The following is a 20,458-nucleotide window of genomic DNA, read 5'->3' on the forward strand; positions in this document are numbered from 1 at the left end:
AGATATTTATCTTTAATCAGTGTTGTGATCTATTGACATTGTCTCCCAAATTCCCAGGCATATAAGTCTCAGAGATCATGTTATAATGGTACCAAGAATATAAGGCATCAACAAAAAAACCCTAAGATTTAAGGATACAAGTTCTGAATGACCATAGACCAATGGGCAAGTGTATGAGAAGCTATTCAGGAGAAGTAAATGAATTTTAGGGTGCTGCTGCATCCATCAGCAGTTTGATGTATGCACCAGCTGCCTAATTTGGGGAGCATGGGCAGACTCCTTCATAGTCAGTAAAATAAGTTCCCATTTTATTCCTTCTGCATGCAGCTCTTTGGAGATGTCTGCTACAACTGCAGCCACGTGATCGAGGGGGATGGTAAGATTTGTTCTCCTTGTTTTGGGTCGCTCTCCTATTCTGTTTGTCAGTGCAGCTGTTGCAGTCCTGCAGTTGCAAGGCTCCAGTGTTTCTTTTTACATCTGGGCTCACTGAATTGGGATCGGATTTTGAGACTAGATAATCTGGTTGTTTGCTTTTATTTTGCACAGTGGTATCAGCTCTCAACAAGGCTTGGTGTGTGAACTGCTTCTCCTGCTCCACCTGCAACATCAAGCTCACACTGAAGTAAGTAGATACTTGCAGACCTAGGCTTTCAGCAGCCTAGGGGAATGGTGCTGGTATCCTGCAGCTGTAGAGTAGTATCCTCTCCTGCAGTACATACAGATTTTCCCTTATTGAAAGGTAACTGAGCCCATTTTCAAAGAGTTTTGTGCTAAATGCCTCAAATAGTAAGTGGCACAGGGACAATGAATACAAACTAACTTTAAATGCCCCTTTCCTAGTTTCAGGACCTCTGATATCACCCCAGCTCTGCTATGATGGCCCAACATGCCTCAGTTATCAATGGACTTAGGGGCTCAAGGGAATGGTGTTTTCATTATAGAATGTGGGGTTTGGAAAGTGTTTTTAAATTCTTTATTCTTTTATACTGATAAAAACGCTTAGCAAAGTCTCACTCCGTAATAAAATTACAGTGCCCTGAGCCTCCAGTTCCATGCTCCAACTGGGCTGTTTGGTAACTGACATGCAGCATTGGACATCCCAGGCTGTCGCAGCAGCCAGCATGATTCCAGAGGTACCCAGTCAGCATTGTGCTCAATGTTTGAGGCATTAAAAGCATACTGCGTGTAGGCCATGCTCTAAGACAATATTACAGGTCAGCTGTAAGAACTGGGATTTAGGGGAAACCGTGGCAAAGTTAGTTCAAACTTCTAGAAAATTAGTTTGTCATGTGCCCATCTCAGAGACAGCCTTCCCTTCCCTGGATTAATGGAGGCTGGGCACATTCTTGGGGGTGGGCCACATTTTAGTGAACTCTTCTTGCTGCTGCTTAATGAATCAACATTAACCACAGTAAACTTGGTGGAAGCTGAATGGCAGGAAGTCTGGGAATATGAGGCTATTGGGGGATAAGGAATTGGCAAGTCTCAGACTGAGTGGGCTATAGACTAAATGTGACTCAAGTGTCTGGGACACTGACGCTGCTAGTGAAATTCCACTTCTTGATTTTTGCCAACCAAATTAATGCAGTGGCTTGATTCTTCTGCAATCACCATTTGTGATAGCTAGATTGCTGTCTGATTGTGACCCACTGACATTCATGGCTGCTTGAGTCCTTATCTCTCTCGTGAGAGACACTCGTGCAACTGAGTGGGGAAGTAAAGGAGCCAAATAACACAGCAGGGCACAGATTATCCAGCAAGTTCTTGGAATGTATTGGAGAGCATTTTTTATTTCAGAGGGTGGAGAAAGCTACTAGGGGGGAGGCTGTTCTAGATTTGATTTTGACAAATAGGGAAGAACTGGTTGAGAATTTGAAAGTGGAAGGCAACTTGGGTGAAAGTGATCATGAAATGGTAGAGTTCATGATTCTAAGGAATGGTAGGAGGGAGAACAGCTCAATAAAGACAATGGATTTCAAGAAGGCAGACTTTAGCAAACTCAGGGCGTTGGTAGTAAAATCCCATGGGAAGCAAGTCTAAGGGGAAAAACAATTGAAGACAGTTGGCAGTTTTTCAAAGAGACATTATAATGGCAGAGAGAGTACACTCATAAAGTTTGCGGATGATACCAAGCTGGGAGGGGTTGCAAGTGCTTTGGAGGATAGGATTAAAATTCAAAATTATCTGGACAAACTGGAGAAATGGTCTGAAGTAAACAGGATGAAATTCAATAAGGACAATTGCAAACACGGCTACCCCTCTGATAATTGCAAAGTACTCCACTTAGGAAGGAACAATCAGTTGTACACATACAAAATGGGAAATGACTGCATAGGAAGAAGTACTGCAGAAAGGGATCTGGGGGTCATAGTGGATCACAAGCTAAATATGAGTCAACAGTGTAACACTGTTGCAAAAAAAGCAAACATCATTCTGGGATGTATTAACAGGAGTATTATAAGCAAGACACGAGAAATAATTTTCCGCTCTACTCCATGCTGATTAGGCCTCAACTGGAGTATTGTGTCCAGTTCTGGGCACCACATTTCAGGAAAGATGTGGACAAATTGGAGAAAGTCCAGAGAAGAGCAACAAAAATGATTAAAGGTCTAGAAAACATGACCTATGAGGGAAGATTGAAAAAATTGGGTTTGTTTAGTCTGAAGAAGAGAAGACTATGATTTCTGTGAAATAGCAAACATAGGAAAGCCATTGAGCTGCAACAGAAGAAAAGCACTGTGGATGTATGTACAGGGAAAATGAATGTGCTTCCACCCTGGTACTAGCCAGTAAGGGGCATTCATAGCAGGCTGAGGTGCACTTGGCAGCACAGGGGAGAGGAGTGTGAAGAATCAAAATGTCTTCCAGGCTGTTGCCAATGCAAAGCTGCTGCCCCCAAGTTTTGGAAAGCAGCCAAGCAGAAGTGTTGCTAAGAGCCTATCACAAAGTGTTCCATGGCTGGACATTTCATTATTGGTAAACATGTGGATCTGATCTCCAGTGATCAGTCCATATGTATCTGTGTTCACATAGTTGGGCACCTAACTTGGCATGAACACTACTGCACGTGTGCATTAAATTCTGATATGTGAACATACCTGGCAAGATTGGCATCTGTGTGTTGAAATGAGGGGTTTTATACATGCAGTAGAAATCAAGCCACCACACTCACACAGACACGCACATACTTGACTACTGAACATCAAGCCACGACCGTAGTTTTGTAAGTGCTGTTTTTAATAGCTCAGTGTTTCTTTGAAAGGAACAAGTTTGTGGAGTTTGACATGAAGCCAGTGTGCAAGAAATGCTATGAAAAATTCCCTCTGGAGCTGAAGAAACGTCTGAAAAAGCTGTCTGAGCTGGCCTCCAGGAAATCGCATCCCAAAGCTGTGGATTTAAACTCTGCTTAAATAGGTCTGTCATTCTGCTGACTGTACTCCTTATCCTCACAGACTGCAACTTGCAGCAGCTACTGATCACAAAGGGAGCTGTTAACAATGTCTGAAACAAACCACAGACAAATAGTACCTCCTCCAGCTTTTGTTACTGCAGCTTTCACCTTGAATGTCCCTTTACTCAGGCAGTTGCAAATTAACACTGACAGCATGGGGAGTTTGGCCTCTGCTGAGGGGGTAGGGCAGAGCAATGGGTATGGTAGCTAACTGGCATTATTCTGCCATTGATCAGATGTACACCATTGTTTTTCTGTCCTTCATTGTTTCTTCAATGAGCTGAAGTTCTCTTTCCTGTAGCCTGAGGAATTTGGAAAGAACAGTGGTTTAAATATCAGATGGTGAAACGTGCAGATTGTTCAGCACCAGTTATAAGTATCAAGGATTCTTTAAATGACTTGTGTGCAGAGCTTTTCACCTATAGGACAATGTTCTGAATGTGGCCCAAAATTACCACCATCTGATAACTGTTTGGTATGTCCAAAATGAGCTGATCTTTGTCTAGATTCCCAGTGAACAAATATCCACATCACAAAAACTGCCACAGCAATCGCCCTTCTTGACACCCTTGTTGACATTTTATCTAGGCTAGGCTAGGCAAGGCAAGGAGTGAATGGGCACAGAGTCTGTGCTACCTACTCACCTCAGTCCAGGCCAGAGTGGATGTATAGTGTCTGGGCAGTGCACAGAAGTTGCACTACGCTTTTCCTGGTTGATGCATAGAGGATTTCAATCTCCGAGGCTCTCCGTTTGATACTTTTGAAAAGCACTCAATTCCCTTACAGCCCAAGGGGGATATGTAGTGCGAGGGTGAAGGCAGTGCATGCCAGGAACTAATATTCAATGTTTACTTGCCAGTTCTCCATTAGATCATTGATACCCACGGCTTGGAATTGCCCAGTGTGATATAATACCCTACCCACTGACACACCTGCCATTACCCTCTACAGTACCTGCACTATGACTGCAGGTGTTGTTACGCTTTTGCATAACAAAAACCCAGTTGGTGGATCTGGTAACTGTTAAACACTTCAGTCTGAGCCAAGCCTTTTCCCTTTGTTTGAATGGAAAGACTACCTTCTCAGCTCAGTTTCCATGACACTCCATGTATGTCTACACTGCAGTTAAAAACCCATCGCTGGCCTGTACCAGCTGACTTGGGTTAATGGGGCCTGGGCTGTGGGGCTGTTTAATTGCAGTGTAGACTTCTGGGCTTGGGCTGGAGCCTGGGCTCTAGGACCCTTAGAGTGAACCAAAAGAGCCTTCAGACTCATACCTATAAATCTTGTAGGAAGACACTAGCTGTGTCCATGCTACAATTTTGTACCTTGCTATTACTGATGCAACCTTGTTGGTGGTAGCACCAGTGGATGCTGTCGTGTAGACAGGGCACTAAACAGCTTCTAGTGTTTTAGCCACCTTGGGCATGTCTTCACTGCAGAATTAACTTGGGTGATTGGCGTCTGGTTTAGCCTAGCTTAGGTGTAACAGGCCACACTGCAGAGCCCTACCCAAGTTACTATGTACTCAGTGGTGCTGCAGTCACCTATCTGAGATGTTAGGAATTCCGGAGGCACATGATACCCCATGGTTCTTAGTACTGCAGTAAGCTGAACCACTGTGATTCTTTCCCAGTGAATAATGGGAGAACTTGTCTGTCCTGGGTGCAGGAGGGGAATTGTGGGAAGGCATTGGAGGACTATCAACACTTAAGTGATTTAGCCTGTGTCCTTGCTGCAGAGTGGGTAGGTTACCAGCTCAATAAGCTTTAGCCTTTACACACAGCTAGGCCAATGAGCCTGGGTGTAAAACAACACCACACTTGGGTGAGAGGTTTTTGTGTGTGGATGGGAGCTGGGTTAACGCTGCAGGGAAGACATATCTCCTGTTGTCTAACCTTGCTTAGAGCAAACACACACAACCTAGTGGCTAAAATGCTGATGGCGGCTCTACACGAGAGCACTTGCTGTTGCTACCACCAGTGAAGCTGCACCAGAGATAGTAATGTTGAAAAATATTAGGGGAAAAGGTTAGTGCAGACAAGGACTCCCTGTGCAAGGCTCCTGGTTAGTTAGCTGCTTTCCTAATACACTTCTACCCCAATATAACACTGTCCTCGGGAGCCAAAAAATCTTACCGCGTTATAGGTGAAACCACGTTATATCAAACTTGCTTTGATCCGCCAGTGTGCAGCCTCGCCCCACTGGAGCACTGCTTTACCATGTTATATCCGAATTCGTGTTATATTGGGTCACGTTATATTGGGGTAGAGGTGTACCAACTGCCTTTAGCTGCTTTACTTTCTGCTGTAGTAAGCGACCATAACTATTTTAACACCTGTGCACTGCCTCCGCTATGGCACTTGCGAAGGGATGGACTCTCTGATCTAATTAGAGAGCTTGTCTGTCTTCCACCGTGACTATCAATCTGCACAATAACCTAGACAGTATTACTTTTGTCACAGTTTAATAGTACTTGAGGACAGCTCTTGTTCTTCTCTAGCCCTTGGCCCATCCTTCAGGTATGGGCACAAGGAACTGCACAATTGAAGGCAATCTTAAGTGGCCACTGCTGGGACCAGTCCACTATGCTTATTCTCTCTAGAGTTTGGTTGAAGGACTAAAGCACAGGCACTTCAGGCCCACAAGCATTCACAATTCATTATGCTGATTCCTCCTAGTCTGAAGCACGCGGCTCCTTTCCCCATGCCCTTGGTCACAGGAAGGAGCCCAGTGCTGAATCTGGGCAGCGGGGTATTTTCAGCTGATTCATCAGTCCTAGTTCAAGAGAATTTCCTGGGAAGATGGCAATAGGACACTTGGCATCATATCTGCTTGTGAATATGCAAAAATTGAGTACTTCATGGACAGTAGTTGTCTTCCAGACCAGCTCAAATCTTGTCATCTGTGTTTCCTGCAGAGGCCACTCTTGAGTTTAGCAATGGAAAATGCAAATACATGGTTAAACATGTGCATGTACAGATGAATGTGAATATCTTTGTACTGTGAGAAGAGATGCAGTGAGGACTCTTATCTCCTCTCTAATATTTGAAATTCAGTAGATTAGGTGAGGGCTTGCTAGTACTTAAGGGAAAAGACACCCATAGACTCTGAACTTTATAATATATGGATAATCAAATGTCTTAAAGTGTCTTTTTAACTGTTAATCTGACAAATATTTCACTAGGGTCCTGCTTTGTAGAGCACATGGTTGTCTATAGAGTTACAATATCAGATTTGAGAGACTGAGCAATCAAGAGAGTTATGGGAAATAACTACAGAACAGCTTTGAAACATTCATCTTTCCCCAGATTCCACCTTTGGAGAAGTAAATGGCATAGGATGTAAAGTAGATGTGATAGGATCTGTGGACTTCTTTAGGGCAGAGTCTTTTGGTGTGATGGATGTGCCAGTACCTATGTGTTCTTCATAATGCTGGAGTCAGGGGAGACACTCTCTTTCATAGAAAGAAATTTAAGACTAAGATGTGTGCGTTTTCCTTTGCTCTAAATTCAGAAAGTCAAATTCATTCTTGCTGTCACTTGATTATCCTCTGTGGTGTTATATCAAGGATGAATTTGGTTCAAAAGGCTAAACTTGTATTACTTACCAAAAGCTGCTGTCCATTGTATACTTTCACAGTTTTAAATCTATATTTATATACATATTTAAAATAAATCACTAATGCTCACTGACTACACTTGAAGATGGCAATGCTTTTAGCAACTGCGATATGTGCAGCTTACTCGTATTCAAGGGGAATATTAATCACTTCCTTAATATCCTTCCTTATTATAAAACAAACTGCTATATGTTTTCTTTAGGGTTTAGGTCCTGGTCCTTACCCTCACAGTTATCCACGCAACATTAGCAAAAATTGTTTAATCTTCCATGCTCGGAGTTTCCAATGCCAAACGTTTTGTATTGGGCGATGCAGACTTCTGGGACTGAAGAGGCTAAGTGTTAATTTGAAACATATAGCAGGGGAGGCATTGGTTCACAGATAAACCTGTGACTAAAGCAGTTGTTCTTAAGAGGTGTTTAGTTCTTAGTTTGTAAAGCACTCTTAGTGCTAAGGATTATATAGAATGAACGAAGAAATGTATTAATACTAAAGGGACAAGCCCATTCCCTATTACATGGCATGTATTCTGCAGACTGCAGATTTCTTGTTTTATAGTACTTCTGAGTTTGTAATGTCTAACCAAAATCTGAGACTGCTGGACTAAAATATTATAATCTGCACCTGTTACGTATGTTCTTGTAATAAAGTTAACTGCAATACATTTTAAATCTTCACACTAAAGATTAAAATATAAAAACTATTGTATATGTGTACTGTACAGTAAAACCTGAGTCCTTTGGATCTACACCTCTGACGTGACCCAGGGTGAATCACTCAGTAACTCCAAGGATTAGCCACATTCCTATTTCAGAATTGTGATGATATTATAAATCCCACATTGGCAGGGACAATTAGCCTGTTCTGTGGCACCTGAAGGACAGACAAGTAATTAAGGATTAGATCAAGCTGGGGAGAACCAGGCTGGGTGGTTCCTATAAAGGAAGGAGTGCAGAGCAATAGGGGGAGGAGATCCAGGAGGGAGGATTTTGGAACTTCCTCTCTGGGAAAGGAACCACAGAGGGGCCTGCTGGAAGTATCTAGCCTGGGATTGTCCCTGAAGGGAGAGGGCAGTTGGAGAGAAGGAGACTCCTACAGCAGGTCTGGGAGCAGAGAGAGACTCCAGGGAAAAAGCCCTGAGAGTTAACAGCTCGTGAGAAACTGGACCTCCAAGGAGAAAGTTCTGGGAGGCCTTGCTCAGTAATGGAGTGGAGAACTCTGCAGAGCCCGGGAGATGAGTGAAGAATCTGCAGAAGATTGAGCCCAGGATTTTCATTCCTCTGTGTTTTGAGTTGGAACGTTGTTACCCAAGAAGGGATGGGACTCTTGGTGTGACCTGGCCATAGGACTAAGTCACCACGCAGAGCACCAGAGTCTGGAGGAAGGTGAGGTGGAGGGGCTGCAGTGCTGGGTCTTGCCATGAGGAGGTTCTTCAGGAGGGTGAGTCTATGACAAGAATGTTTTGCTGAAACATTTTTGATCAGGCTGGTTAGAGGGTGATGTATTCATCAATGCTCTAGTGCAGTGGAGGCACTGCTGTTGTGTCTGACAGATGTCATGTAGCTAGGTTGGACTCCGGCTGTCAGTGTTGAATGGTATGCTGTAGTAATGCAGAGGTAGTATAAGCTATTGGAGAGGTTTTCAGATTATACTGAGGTTGGGAGTGCACTCGCCAGACTTTTGTGGAAGAAAGAAACCACGTCGTCATCACTGATCTGCAACAGTTTATTTAAAAACAGGAAACAGAATAGTTTGGCTGCAAAGATTTCAGTACAGAGTCAATGTATAAAACATTTCTCAGATACTACATCTAATTAAATTGAATTCAAAGGTATGATGTCAGCATTAACACCTTGACATTGGTAGTCTCAAAGCATCCATTGCTGGCAATGGACATTGCATTGGGAATATCTGACTGGTCGCAAAAAGATCAACTATTCTGAAAAGTGTGGCACTCATTTAGATGCATAGAGATATTGAGGCCCTATTCTCTCTTCAGTGCATGTACAATCCTCCCATTAATGGCTGTGTTGCACGCAGACGTCCAGGGGACAACGAAGCCCATTGTCCATACATTGGCAAACTAGAACGAGAGATTCAACAGCACTGCTTTTCCAGCACTGTCAAACCATGCCTCAAGGAACTTGGTGTAAATGCACTAAAAGCACCACATGTCACTGTGGTCACAGGAGGGTGGTTCTGATTTGGGAAGGACAAGTATTTGCTCTTCTAGTACTGGAAAGCAGTGTAGGAGCAAGGTTACCTCCCAGGCTTTTTGAACTCTGAGCAGTTCTTATTGTGAGAAAGTTCTCTCTTGCTGACAGGAGTTGTCTATGGAGGAGCATGTGATGAACAAACTCTGAATCAGGCTTTACCATTCAAGCTGTCTGCCAAACAGGAAGTTGGAGAAAGATCAAGAGAAATGAAAACCAATAAAATTAACCAATTGGAATTCTGTCTCCTGAAAGAGTGTCTACATAGCTCCATGTTAGGAGCACTTCATTAGAGCAGGAAAATGGCTCTTTCAAAAGAGGTCTGTGTGTTATAGGCTCAGTCCTGTGCAACACTGACTCACATTGAGGAGTATTTATCGGGAGCTGTCAATGTAAGGGTGCAGAATCAGTCCTTAATAACAGCCTGAATAAGTGTGTGTTCATGCATATTGGGGAGCACTCTGCTGTTTCCTTATGAAAAGGAAAGGCTGGGGGACACCCAGGTGCAGTTACCAAAGGGGACACAAAAGGAAGTGCACTAGCTCACAATTTATCTAAGGCAACAAGACAGCAGACAATAACCATGTTATAGCAGAAATGGTTCTTCCCTTCTGCAAAGCCCAGTATGGCTTACCAGCCTGAGCTGTTCAGGAGCGATGCAGTTACTCCCATAATAGCAGAATAGGATGGCTATTACTAGAGTATGCTAATGCTAGAAGACTGAAGAAAAGCAGCCTCTCACTTTTTGAAAAAATTCTCCATTTTTCTACCATTGAATGTTTTACTGAAATGCTTGGCTTTTCCTCCACTCTTGGAACCTCTCCGTTGTGTTGAAAAAGTAACATTATCTCTCTCTTTGCCAGAGACACTCAGGAAGCTTGTGCAGTTGGTGGGAGTATACTGAATGATGTGCCCTTATGTTGCTAGGAGGAAGGAATTGGAGGGGCATGTCCCTGTCAGAATGGAGGACACCATAATAGAGCCAAAGAGGTTTTCAGAGTGCTTTTTCATGTATTAATTGAGGGCCATGTCCAGGTTGAAATCCAGGAAAACACTGCGATGATTATAATCCATATTGAATTTGTCCATTGGGTCTAGGACAGGAGAGCTTAAAATGTTAGCTAGCATGTGCTCATTCGTGCTTCCCCTGTGGCAGTACTTTACCAGCGTGGCTTACTGAAGAATGGGTGTGATCAGAGGGTTAATTGGCAGGACCAGTGTTAAAAGGGGTTTTGGTCTGGGATATGAAATGGAGGCTGTTTGGCACAGGTATGAATCACAGGCTTCTACCCTCAGGCAGGGAGGCGGGGATTCCTCTGCTTGTTCACAGCGTTCATTAGCAGCTGTACGTAGGATGTCAACAGGTCATCCATTTTGTAACCCTGTAGGAGAGAGAAACTTTAACCTAGTCTCTTGAAAAGAACTCCAGAAGGTGCCAGCTGGCAACATGAGTTGTTATTCCCCAAGCAGTGTGCCCTCTGTACCTGTTCCTTATGTCTACCTCCTCTCCCAGTTCGTAACGTCATTCAGATAATTCTTTCCCATGTCTCCAGTTGGTGTGTCCTCAGATACCACAGTAGCACTATTGAAAGCAGTGCTGCCTACACTGCAAGAAGCCATATGATCCCTGGTCCAGTGATCAAACAGGGTTGGTTTGTAGTGGTTTAGCAAACTAATGTTTTACACTGTGGGCTGCCATCTTGTGTTTCAGAATCTCAGCTTTCATATACAAGTCACTAGTCCTTACATTTGCCAAGGTAATCTTAACAATACGAGCCCTTATAAACCCATGCAGTGATACCTGCCTGGGTCTTGCAGACAGCCTGAAACAAGACTTCTGGGAGAAATGGGACTGCCCCATTCATTTAAGTGGATCATTGACTCTGAAATCTAATGACAAGGTCTCAGTACTGTTAACCATTTTGCTGCTGATCAAAACATGCCAGAAAAGGAAGATCATATTTAGAATCCCATGAAATTCTTTTTTTTTTTATAAATTACCTTTCAGGATTTTTGTGTTATGACAGCAGCAAAGAGTCCTGTGGCACCTTATAGACTAACAGACGTATTGGAGCATGAGCTTTCGTGGGTGAATACCCACTTTGTCAGATGCATGTGTTATGACATGTGTTATGACACTTACCAGGAGAGGGAGGAAGCCCTAGGGAGGGGTCACAACCAGGGGCGGCTCTACAAAGTAGGCTGCCCCAAGCAGCGCGGAGCGCTGCGCCGCCCTTCCCCAGTCCCGCGGCGGGTCCCCTCTTCCCGCGGCTCCGGCGTCCTGGGGAGGGCGGCATTTGGCTCCGGTGGAGCTCCCGCCGGCATGCCTGCGGGAGGTCCACCGGAGCCCGGGACGAGCGGACCTGCCGCAGTCATGCCTGCGGGAGCTCAACCGGAGCCGCGGGAAGACGGGACCCGCCGCAGGCATGCCGGCAGGAGCTCCACCGGGGCCAAATGCCGCCCTCCCCAGGAAGCCGCCCCAAGCGGGCGCTTGGCCCGCTGGTGCCTAGAGCCGCCCCTAGTCACAACACCACTCACTCAAATTTGACCCAGCTGCCCTCCCTGGTCACAATGGAGGGTTGACTAGGCCAAACCTGAGCTGCACTGCAACTCCATGCACCAGGTCACAATGCCTGGAGTGGGGAGCTTGGCCCAGCCCCCTGGGACAGGAGCCACCACTGCGGGATGTGGGGTTTTTTATATATTGATTTTCATTTTATTTTGTATTTGTGAAAAGCACGGGGCTGTAATTGTATTACAAAGACCTAGGTGAATGGAGTCTCATTTTGGTGTCTTGGGGAGGGAAAGCTTGGTTTGCTGGCAGAACAGGGGCAAGTGCTACTTTTTTCCCTTCACTTTGGCTTCAACCCATCACTCACTCTTCCACTGCAGCTGATGCCATAGAGCACCAATCTGCTTCTGACCCGCGAGACAGTTGGTCAGTAAAGCTGGAAGAACAATTATTGTTTTTGCAGGGAGTGAGAAGAAAACTCTTGTTACCTTCATCGAGCCTGAAGCCAGCCATGGCAGGAAGCAATGTGCTTGTGACAGAGGGCTAGGTCTAAAGGCCTGAGTCAGCACTCTTCACAGCAGCCCCACTCAATTCCCTTACAGCCCAAGGGGGATATGTAGTGCGAGGGTGAAGGCAGTGCATGCCAAGAACTAATATTCAATGTTTACTTGCCAGTTCTCCATTAGATCATTGATACCCAGGGCTTGGAATTGCCCAGTGCGATATAGATGGTGGGATGCAACTGTAAATAAACTGCCCAGGGTGTTGAATCAGCAAAAGGGTCTCTGTAATTTGTGGATTGAGACAGGCAGAATGAAGGCGGCCCTGTTACACTGTATCCTTCCTTTTCTGGCTGTTTTCATGTACATCAGCATCCTTACACCAGGTATCTGCAATGCTTATAGACATAAGAAGAAAGGGAAAACTGAGGAGGAGAACACGTATGGGACAGTGAGGCTCCTCACCAGAGATGTCTCGCACAGAATCCGGCTTCCCCGCACCAGGTTCCCAATTGTCATGTGGAAGTATGTGCTGCCACTGCTCCAGTTCGAGATTTTATTAAAGGGGTAAACTGTTAAGATGTCCTGCAGGCAGAAAGAGACATAAATAACCAAACAGTGCAACAATTTGGAAGGAAAACAGCTTGTGCTGGGTTAGAGAAAGCACTCCAGTAAGGCAAGTGTATCCTTTCATCTCCTAGCGCCTTCTGTTAGGGACTGGCACACAGCTGTTGAATTCAGCTCATGCCCCAAATGGCAGCGCAACATAATCCTCCCTGCCTGCACAGAGCAGCTGATCCCTGAGGTTTTGGGTTTCTGGAAGGCTGTTCACTGTTAGCCTTTCCCATGCCATGCTGCTGCTTACGTTAGTAGCCATCGGATACACCAGTGCCTTTATTTTTTGTAAAAAGCAACATGGTGACATTCACAATAAGAATTTATAGGGTATGTTTTACACTGCGGCTGGTCCAGGTCAGCTGAATTGGGCTCGGGCTGTGGGGCTATAAAATTGCAGTGAAGATGTTTGGGCTTGGGCTGCAGCCCAGGCTCTGGGACCCTTTCCCTACGTGGGGGTCTCTGAGCCTTTACTCCAGCCCAAGTATCTACAGTGCAATTTTATAGCCCTGCAGCCCAAATCACCTGAGCAGGGCCAGCCACAGGTCTGTTGCAGTGTAGACATGGCCCTATTCTGCAGGCTTGATAGAGCTAACTACACTGACAGGCCTAACACTCTGATTACCTGTCTCTTTCCATCCTAGGTATTTGCTGTCCTGTAGACAACTCAGCTTTCCTGCTACTAATTCCCGAAAGCTGGTTCCCTACTATCCGTTCCATCCACTTGGCCATACTCCTTCAGTTGGGGATTACTCCTTCCTCATCACATAGCCTTCTTGCCACCACTCCCCTTTACTGCTGCCATTAGGTCTTTCCTTTCCCGGGCAGAGATTGCTTGTAGCAATTGCCTGAATTATTTTGGAACAGCAGCTCTAATCCCAAGCAGTGATTTTGGGGACCACCCATCCTTCAGTTTCCCAGAACAAATGGATAGGGGCTCTGTTTGTCTCCTAAGGTCCAAGTAGAAGGTCCTATCCCTTGTTCCTTAATGGGCCTGGCCAGTCAGAGGATCCCTCGTTAGAGCTGCCAAGCTGAGGTAGCCTGCATTTCCCACAGAGCCAGACTGCAGCCTCCCCGAGGCACTGGAGAAGTGACTTTTACCTTGGTCTTGGGGTGTATTAGCGAGACTCCTTGCTTGTTGACTGCAATCAGTATGATGTCTGGGAAACTTGGCTCGGAGGTTTGCTGGTGATCAGGAACAAAATAAGAGAGTGTTTGTGGGGAGGTGAATGAAGATTCCTATTAATCGCAGAGAGACCTTCAACTTTCCCCAATGTTGTTTACTGTCACTATCAAATTAACACTGAGGCAACAAGCTCAGAAAGTGCCATGCAACCATTACCAAGGGTGACTGTTCTGAGACCATACTGAAGACTTGCACAATGGCTGTTTAAAGGCAGATCTAGTTTGCTAGCTCTGGGCTATCAGGCAGTAGTTCTCTCACTTTGGTTTGCAGCACACCCTTCCTGGTACTGCACAAACCAAAATGTGTTGAGGGCCAAGCCGTGGGGGATGATGGGAGCTTGGAGGGAGACTGCGGGGTGAAGGTTAGTAGTGTGGACTGCTGCTGGGGAGGAAAGGAGTAGATGGCATCTGGCTGCATTAGGTTGAGAGCAGCAGGACCCAGAACACTGCATTCAGGTTAGGGAGGCACCTACATGATCATGAGGCTCCAAAGAATATATAATGCTGCAGCCGACCCCAGTCACCGAACACATCCCCCTGTGCTCCTCTCTGCACTGGTTCCTACCAACCAAGAATTCAGTTCAAGCACCCCCATGGGGAGTGGCCCTGGAGACCTGAGGGGGCACCTCTCCCTGTGCTACCATGGCCCCCTGTGACAATTATGTTTCACTGGAACAAGAGTGGTGAACAGGACAGAGGAGTTTCATGAGCCAAAGCTCTCCCAGGAGCTGGAACTAGACCACTGACTCGCTCCCACAAGAGGGCCGGGACCACGAACCTCACCGCGTGGAAGGAAATGAGTTTTGCTTTCCCTCACTAATGTGTTCCCACAGTCTCTCCCCCTCTCTTGCAGGTGGCAGGAGGGGTGGGGGCTGGAATAGCTTCCCATTTGGCAGATGAGCGCACCCCACCTGGTGCTCCCCTGGCAGAACCATTAGTGCACGCGGAATGAGAAGCCGGCTAGACACACCTTCACTTCGAAGAAGGCTGACCCAAACGTGGGCCACCGGTGGATCAGCTTCAAGAAGGCAACCTTGGCCTCGTCCACTGTTTTGCCCTCGTGTTTGCTGTAGGTGCTGATGATATTCTGTATAGAAAAGGGACATGTGCACCCCAGTGAGTGACGGAGTGGGGGCAGGCTTTCTCCCACCCAGGGTTTGTCCTGCAGACATTTACTCACCCATCGCACTGCAGGATCAGTCACGTAGCCACATCACCCCAAGGCAGCAAGGGGCACCTATGCCTGCAGGAATCGGGGAGCCCCGGGGTCTCCTGCAGCTGCCATGAGGAAGGAAGGTGGAAATCTCCCAGCAGCTCCCCTTACACAGGTTCCTGCCCTGGACTCCAGCAATGGGAACTGAAGATCCTCCCAGACCAGCAGCTCCTCACCAGGCCTGAGTGAAGGTCACCTGGCACAGCAGCTCCCCTAGCTGGGCCTCCAGGCAGCACCGTGGAAAACAACACCCAGGGCTCCCAGTTCTCCTCCTCCCCTGGGCTGGGGCAGAGAAAGTGAAGCTCATGTAGGGAGGGGGAGGGGGAGCTCCCAGCAGTTCCTGTCTGTCCTCTCTCCAGGGGGCTGGATGAGACCCTGCAGAAGCAGGTGCCCTAGAGGGGGTGGCTGAGTCAGGTGGGAGTCAAACACGGGAACTGTTGCCTCCACAAGCAAGTCTCACCTGCCCTATACAAATGGATAGGACAAGCTGTGTCCTGGCACCTCTTGGCAGGGAAGCAGAGGGTGTGTGCATTGACAAGCAGCCATCCAACCCTTCTGTCTGCCTGGTGGGGCTGAGGGGTCTTTGTCCTGTTTGTTATGAATTGCGCAGAGGTGTGTCTACTGCCTCTGGCTGCTACATGATAACTGGCTACTCATGAAAGGCTGATTATGTGAACCGGCTTTGATGTGGATGAAGTTAACCCTCAAATCCAATGACATTTCCTAACTGCGTGTCCGTCTGTCCGTCCATCCAGCCGTGGTAGACACGGAAAATGGAGAGGTCTAGGGTCACAGGCACCAACTTTTGTTGGTGCTGGTGGGTGCTTGTGCCCCCTACCCCGACTCCGCCCACTCCCTGCCCCGATTGGATCCCTTCCCAAATCCCCGTCCTGGCCCCGCCTCTTCCCCAAGTGGGCCACGTTCCTCCCGCTCCCGCCCCCCCCAGGCTTGCCATGCGAAACAGCTGCTTCGCAGCGCAAGTGCTGGGAGAGAGGGGGGAGAAACAGGACGTGGTGGCCCACTCGGGAGGAGGCAGAGCGGAGGCAGAGATGAGCTGGGGTGGGGGGGGCGGGGTGGGGAGCTGCCCGTGGGTGCTCCACACCCACCAATTTTTCCCCGTGGGTACTCCAGCCCCAGAGCACCCACGGAGTCGGCGCCTGTATCTAGGGTGGTCTCTGAGAGGACTGCACAGCTCAGCGTAGCAGCTCTGGGGACACAGGCACATGTCAGAGGATTATTTAGAGGATGCAAAATCTGGCTATAAGCAGGAACAGGCTACGGCTGCAGTTTGAGCTGGTGGCCTGACTACCAGCTGGAGGAGCTATCCTGGCGCTCGCTCTCCGCGAGCTGGGTGTGTACAAGAGTAGCCGCGGCAGCGTGAGGAGCAGGACCGGCTGGCTGCCTCCAGCACAGGTGTAGGGGCCTTTACCTTCTTCCACTCCTCCAGAGCCATCGCTCGGATCAGATTGTCTGGCACCAACTCCTTCAGCATCCTGGGGATGGCTGCCTGCTGCGATCGGTCCTTGTCAAAACGGACCTTATAAATCAGCCCTGCTATCTGGACAGCTTCCTCTTTGGAGCACTTGTGATACCCTCGCAGATACTTGGGCAGCTCCTGGAAGGCATAAGCAGTGAATCTGTGAAGAATGGTCTGGAGCCAATACAGGCCAAGTCAGGCAGAGACTGTGACATGGAGATGCAGGCCTCACAGATCAAGCCCCCGGAAAAGTCCAGCCCTGAAGGGTAAATTTATATTTGACAGATGCCAAATTGATTAGTATGTGTTTTAAAATCGGTCTGTGCCCCTGGAGCTATGATGGTGGCTGCCCTGACTGAGCTGGAGAAATAAATACTCCGGCGGGCTTGGTTTCTCCACTATATCGCCCTGATCACACTGCATGACATGAGTTCCCTTACTGGCCGTTCCCTAGAGATGTAGTTACCTGGTGGTAATGAAAGATGGAGTCAGCCTTCAGGTCTTTCCCGGGAGTTACAGTCAGCCATAGCTTCCTCATGAAGTACACCTGGTAAGTCACAGCCACAGCAACCCCTACAGGAACAACAACATTGTCAGTGCTCCCCCGGTCATCCTCTAAGGAACTGTAGCCCTTTTGGGTCAATGCTTCTGTCCCCTGAGGCCAGTTCTGATGGGTCCACATGGCTCTGGGCTACTGTACTTTGTAGGTTTGATTTATTTTTAGAAATAATGTTAAAGATACTGGCAAATGAAGCCTGCACTATTGTTACTGTCAGTCGCTGTAGTTTTACAATGGGAGCGAGCTGATGCGATGGAGGGAAGGGAATGATAGTCTCATGGGTACCCTGCTTCGTGGAATGGCAAGAAATGGCAGAGCTCCTTGGCTGTGTGTATTATGTCCGGATCCTAACCCATCACAGTGAGCAATTCCTGCCACCTCTCCTACCAAGCATTCACTGGCAGCTGCCTTTGTGAGAGGAGATGCTGATGTTAGGTGCCTGTATTTGACCCCTCTGGTCTGATGTTCCGAGTGCTAGCGGGCACATCTCCTGGTAGCCCCAAGTCAACAGGCTTGGCTGCTCAGCGCTCCAGACAACGGGGCCCCAGGTATCTCCAAACGAGCAACTGAGTTAGTGGTAACATTGGCAATTTTGACCCCAGTTCTTTGGAGAAATTAGCAAGAAGAGTGGGTGGAATTTGAGTTCCACCCAAATTTAGAACTACAAGCTTAAGTGGGGGAGGGGGAGAATTATAATCGGATTTAACCCCATAAGTGCTTTCCCTAAACAATACAACAAGATAACATGGGCTCAGATATTAAAGGCTGCTAATGAAGCAAGGAACTGAATTATATTGAGAGCCTATGTAATATTTGATGTGTGTAGCTGGTGACATTGGGTCTGGCAATGCACAAATCCCAGACTGTAACTTGCAATCATCAGATCCATGAGTCAGCACATTACAGATGCAGAAACTCAAAGGTATCAAAGTCAGCCACCACTACCCATATACAGACCAGTTCCAGTGTCTTTAACAGCCCTGTCCTGGCTGCCCCAGGTCAGCTGGTTCCTAGTACCATGGCAAGCGACACCAATGATGCACACGAACACCACGCCAGAAATGGGTTTTACCAGCATACCAATCAGACGTTCACAAAGGATGAACAGATCCTGCTTTTCACCCACTACTCTGCTACAGCTTAACACAGCCACCAAGAGTAGATCCCTTTCCTTACCATCTTTCCCTGGCTTGTTCTTCCGAGTCCAGTCAGTAACCTGCCGTAAGGAGTCAAAGAAGTAGTCGGCCTCATTCTGACTGATCACCTGCAAGACGCAGAGCAATGGGAGGAAGGAAATTGCATCACTCAGAGACGGTGAAGGTCAATATGGCCTGAACTGTCCCTGCCAACAGTACACACAGTGAAAGCACAGGCATGGAAGGGAAGGATCAGAGGCAAAGGGAAATTAGGAGACATTTTTGGGGGGAGTACGGGGAAAGCTAATGGAAGTGTCCTTCTCTCATTGGAGTTTTACCTGGTTTATTCTTTTCTTCCCTCCAACCTGGCTGCTTGCCCTTAACACAGATGGAAGCTGCCTACCCTGTTCTCCGCCAGCTCCTGCTGCTGCAATATTGGCAGACACAGGGCTCCTCTCCCCTGGAGCTCAGCGCTTTGCAGACTATCTGTTGCTCCTGGTGCACAAAGGTTAAATGGCACCAGAAGGAGAGGGAAGATCTGCTGGACTGTCAGTGCCAAGAGCCTTGCTTCTGCTTGAGCCAGAGAGGCTTTTCAAGCTAATTCAAGGCCGGTATTGAACACCCACCATCACTATGGAAGCCAACTGGAGTTACAGGCCAACACCTTGCAGGGTCTGACCCTAAGTATGAAAAGGATCTGAACAGAGCAGTGTGCAGTAAGTGATCTTTCTCCTCCCGATACAGGAGTGTGGCCCTCAATGTTCTCCCCTGCTGTTCCCAACTACTCCTCTTCACATAGGGATGCTACCCACAGAGACCACAGGTCCTAAACCACCTTGCACCTTCATGGAGTCAGGGACACATAGGGCTGGAAGGGACCTCGGAAGGCCTTCAAGGATCAAGTAAACCTAGACCATCCCTAATAGGTGTTTGTTCAACCTGTTCTTAAACCTCCAGTGATGGGGGAATTCCACAATCTTCCTTGGAAACCTATTCTAGTGCTAAACTATCCTCATAGTTAGAGAGTTTTTCCTAATATCTAACCTAAATCTCCCTTGCTGCAGAGTAAACCCATTGCTACTACTACCTTCAGTGGACATGGAGAACAACTGATCACCATCCTCTGTATAACAGCCCTTAACATATTTGATGACTTATCAGCTCCCCCCTCCTTCCTCTTCTCTCCAGACTAACCATGCCCAGTCTTTTTAGCTTTTCCTCATAGGTCAGGCTTCCCTGCCATGCTCCATCCTAGGGCACCTGAGCAGAGTTACCTTGTCTGCGATCTTGACAAAGAGGCTGAATCCTTCCCAGGAGCTCAGCTGCAGTTTGGAGGCAATGGTCTGACACAGGTTCCGGATTCTGGTGTTTGTTCCCACCTCAAACACCTAAAACATAACAGAGGCCCTGATGGAATGCACTAGGAAGAAAGGGGTGCTTAGAGGCAACAGATTCAGCTGCGCTGACAATTCAGAACTCTCTGTGCGTCTAGGTCAGTGGTGGGCAACCTCCAGCCCGCAGGCCGTCAGGGTAATCCGCTGGCAGGCTGTGAGACAGCTTGTTTACATTGACTGACCGTCCCCAGGCACAGCCCCCCGCCCACACTGCAACTCCCAGTGGCCGCCGTTCACTGTTCCCAGCCAATGGGAGCAGCGGATTACCCTGATGGGCTGCGTGCGGCCCGTGGGCCACAGGTTGCACACCACTGGTCTAGGTAGATCTTATGAACCAAATGAAGAGTCTGATTCAGCCACTGTTCTGCACACAGCAGCACCATACTCCATTGAAATGTGGCCCAACATGAATCAAATAAGTCAAGGGTGGGAAAAAGAGGGAGTTCTCACCTGCTCTGTATTGTTAGGGAAGGAAACCTTGTGCGAGATCTTGGTGATGTTCTGCTGGATGGCCTCCACCTCCACGTTATGGGGAGCCCACTTCCGAGAGCCGCTCCTGGAAAACAAGAACCCAAGGCACT

General features: G+C 47.5%; 2 protein-coding genes across 4 annotated transcripts in view; one reads left to right on the top strand and one right to left on the bottom strand.

The window, feature by feature from the left end:
• LIMS2 (LIM zinc finger domain containing 2) overlaps positions 1–7,781 on the top strand; it is a 55,985-nt gene extending 48,204 nt beyond the window's left edge. For all 3 annotated transcript variants that reach the window (XM_039487809.1, XM_039487810.1, XM_039487808.1), the window contains exons 8-10: positions 328–376; positions 547–622; positions 3,263–7,781. In XM_039487809.1, coding sequence (XP_039343743.1) covers positions 328–376; positions 547–622; positions 3,263–3,410 — 273 coding nt within the window. In that variant the 3' untranslated portion in view covers positions 3,411–7,781. The remainder of the gene's footprint in view (positions 1–327; positions 377–546; positions 623–3,262) is intronic.
• Positions 7,782–8,471: 690 nt separating this feature from the next.
• Positions 8,472–20,458, bottom strand: part of MYO7B (myosin VIIB) — a 76,708-nt gene continuing 64,721 nt past the window's right edge. Inside the window, exons 40-48 of the mRNA XM_039487813.1 lie at positions 20,328–20,433; positions 19,758–19,871; positions 18,524–18,611; positions 17,255–17,361; positions 16,741–16,926; positions 15,069–15,185; positions 14,015–14,098; positions 12,764–12,883; positions 8,472–10,668 (exon numbers count right to left, since the gene is read on the bottom strand). Of these exons, the coding sequence (XP_039343747.1) occupies positions 10,579–10,668; positions 12,764–12,883; positions 14,015–14,098; positions 15,069–15,185; positions 16,741–16,926; positions 17,255–17,361; positions 18,524–18,611; positions 19,758–19,871; positions 20,328–20,433 (1,012 nt within the window). The 3' untranslated portion in view covers positions 8,472–10,578. The remainder of the gene's footprint in view (positions 10,669–12,763; positions 12,884–14,014; positions 14,099–15,068; positions 15,186–16,740; positions 16,927–17,254; positions 17,362–18,523; positions 18,612–19,757; positions 19,872–20,327; positions 20,434–20,458) is intronic.

The sequence above is a fragment of the Mauremys reevesii genome, linkage group 9 (assembly GCF_016161935.1).
Source record: "Mauremys reevesii isolate NIE-2019 linkage group 9, ASM1616193v1, whole genome shotgun sequence".
NCBI lineage: Eukaryota > Metazoa > Chordata > Testudines > Geoemydidae > Mauremys > Mauremys reevesii.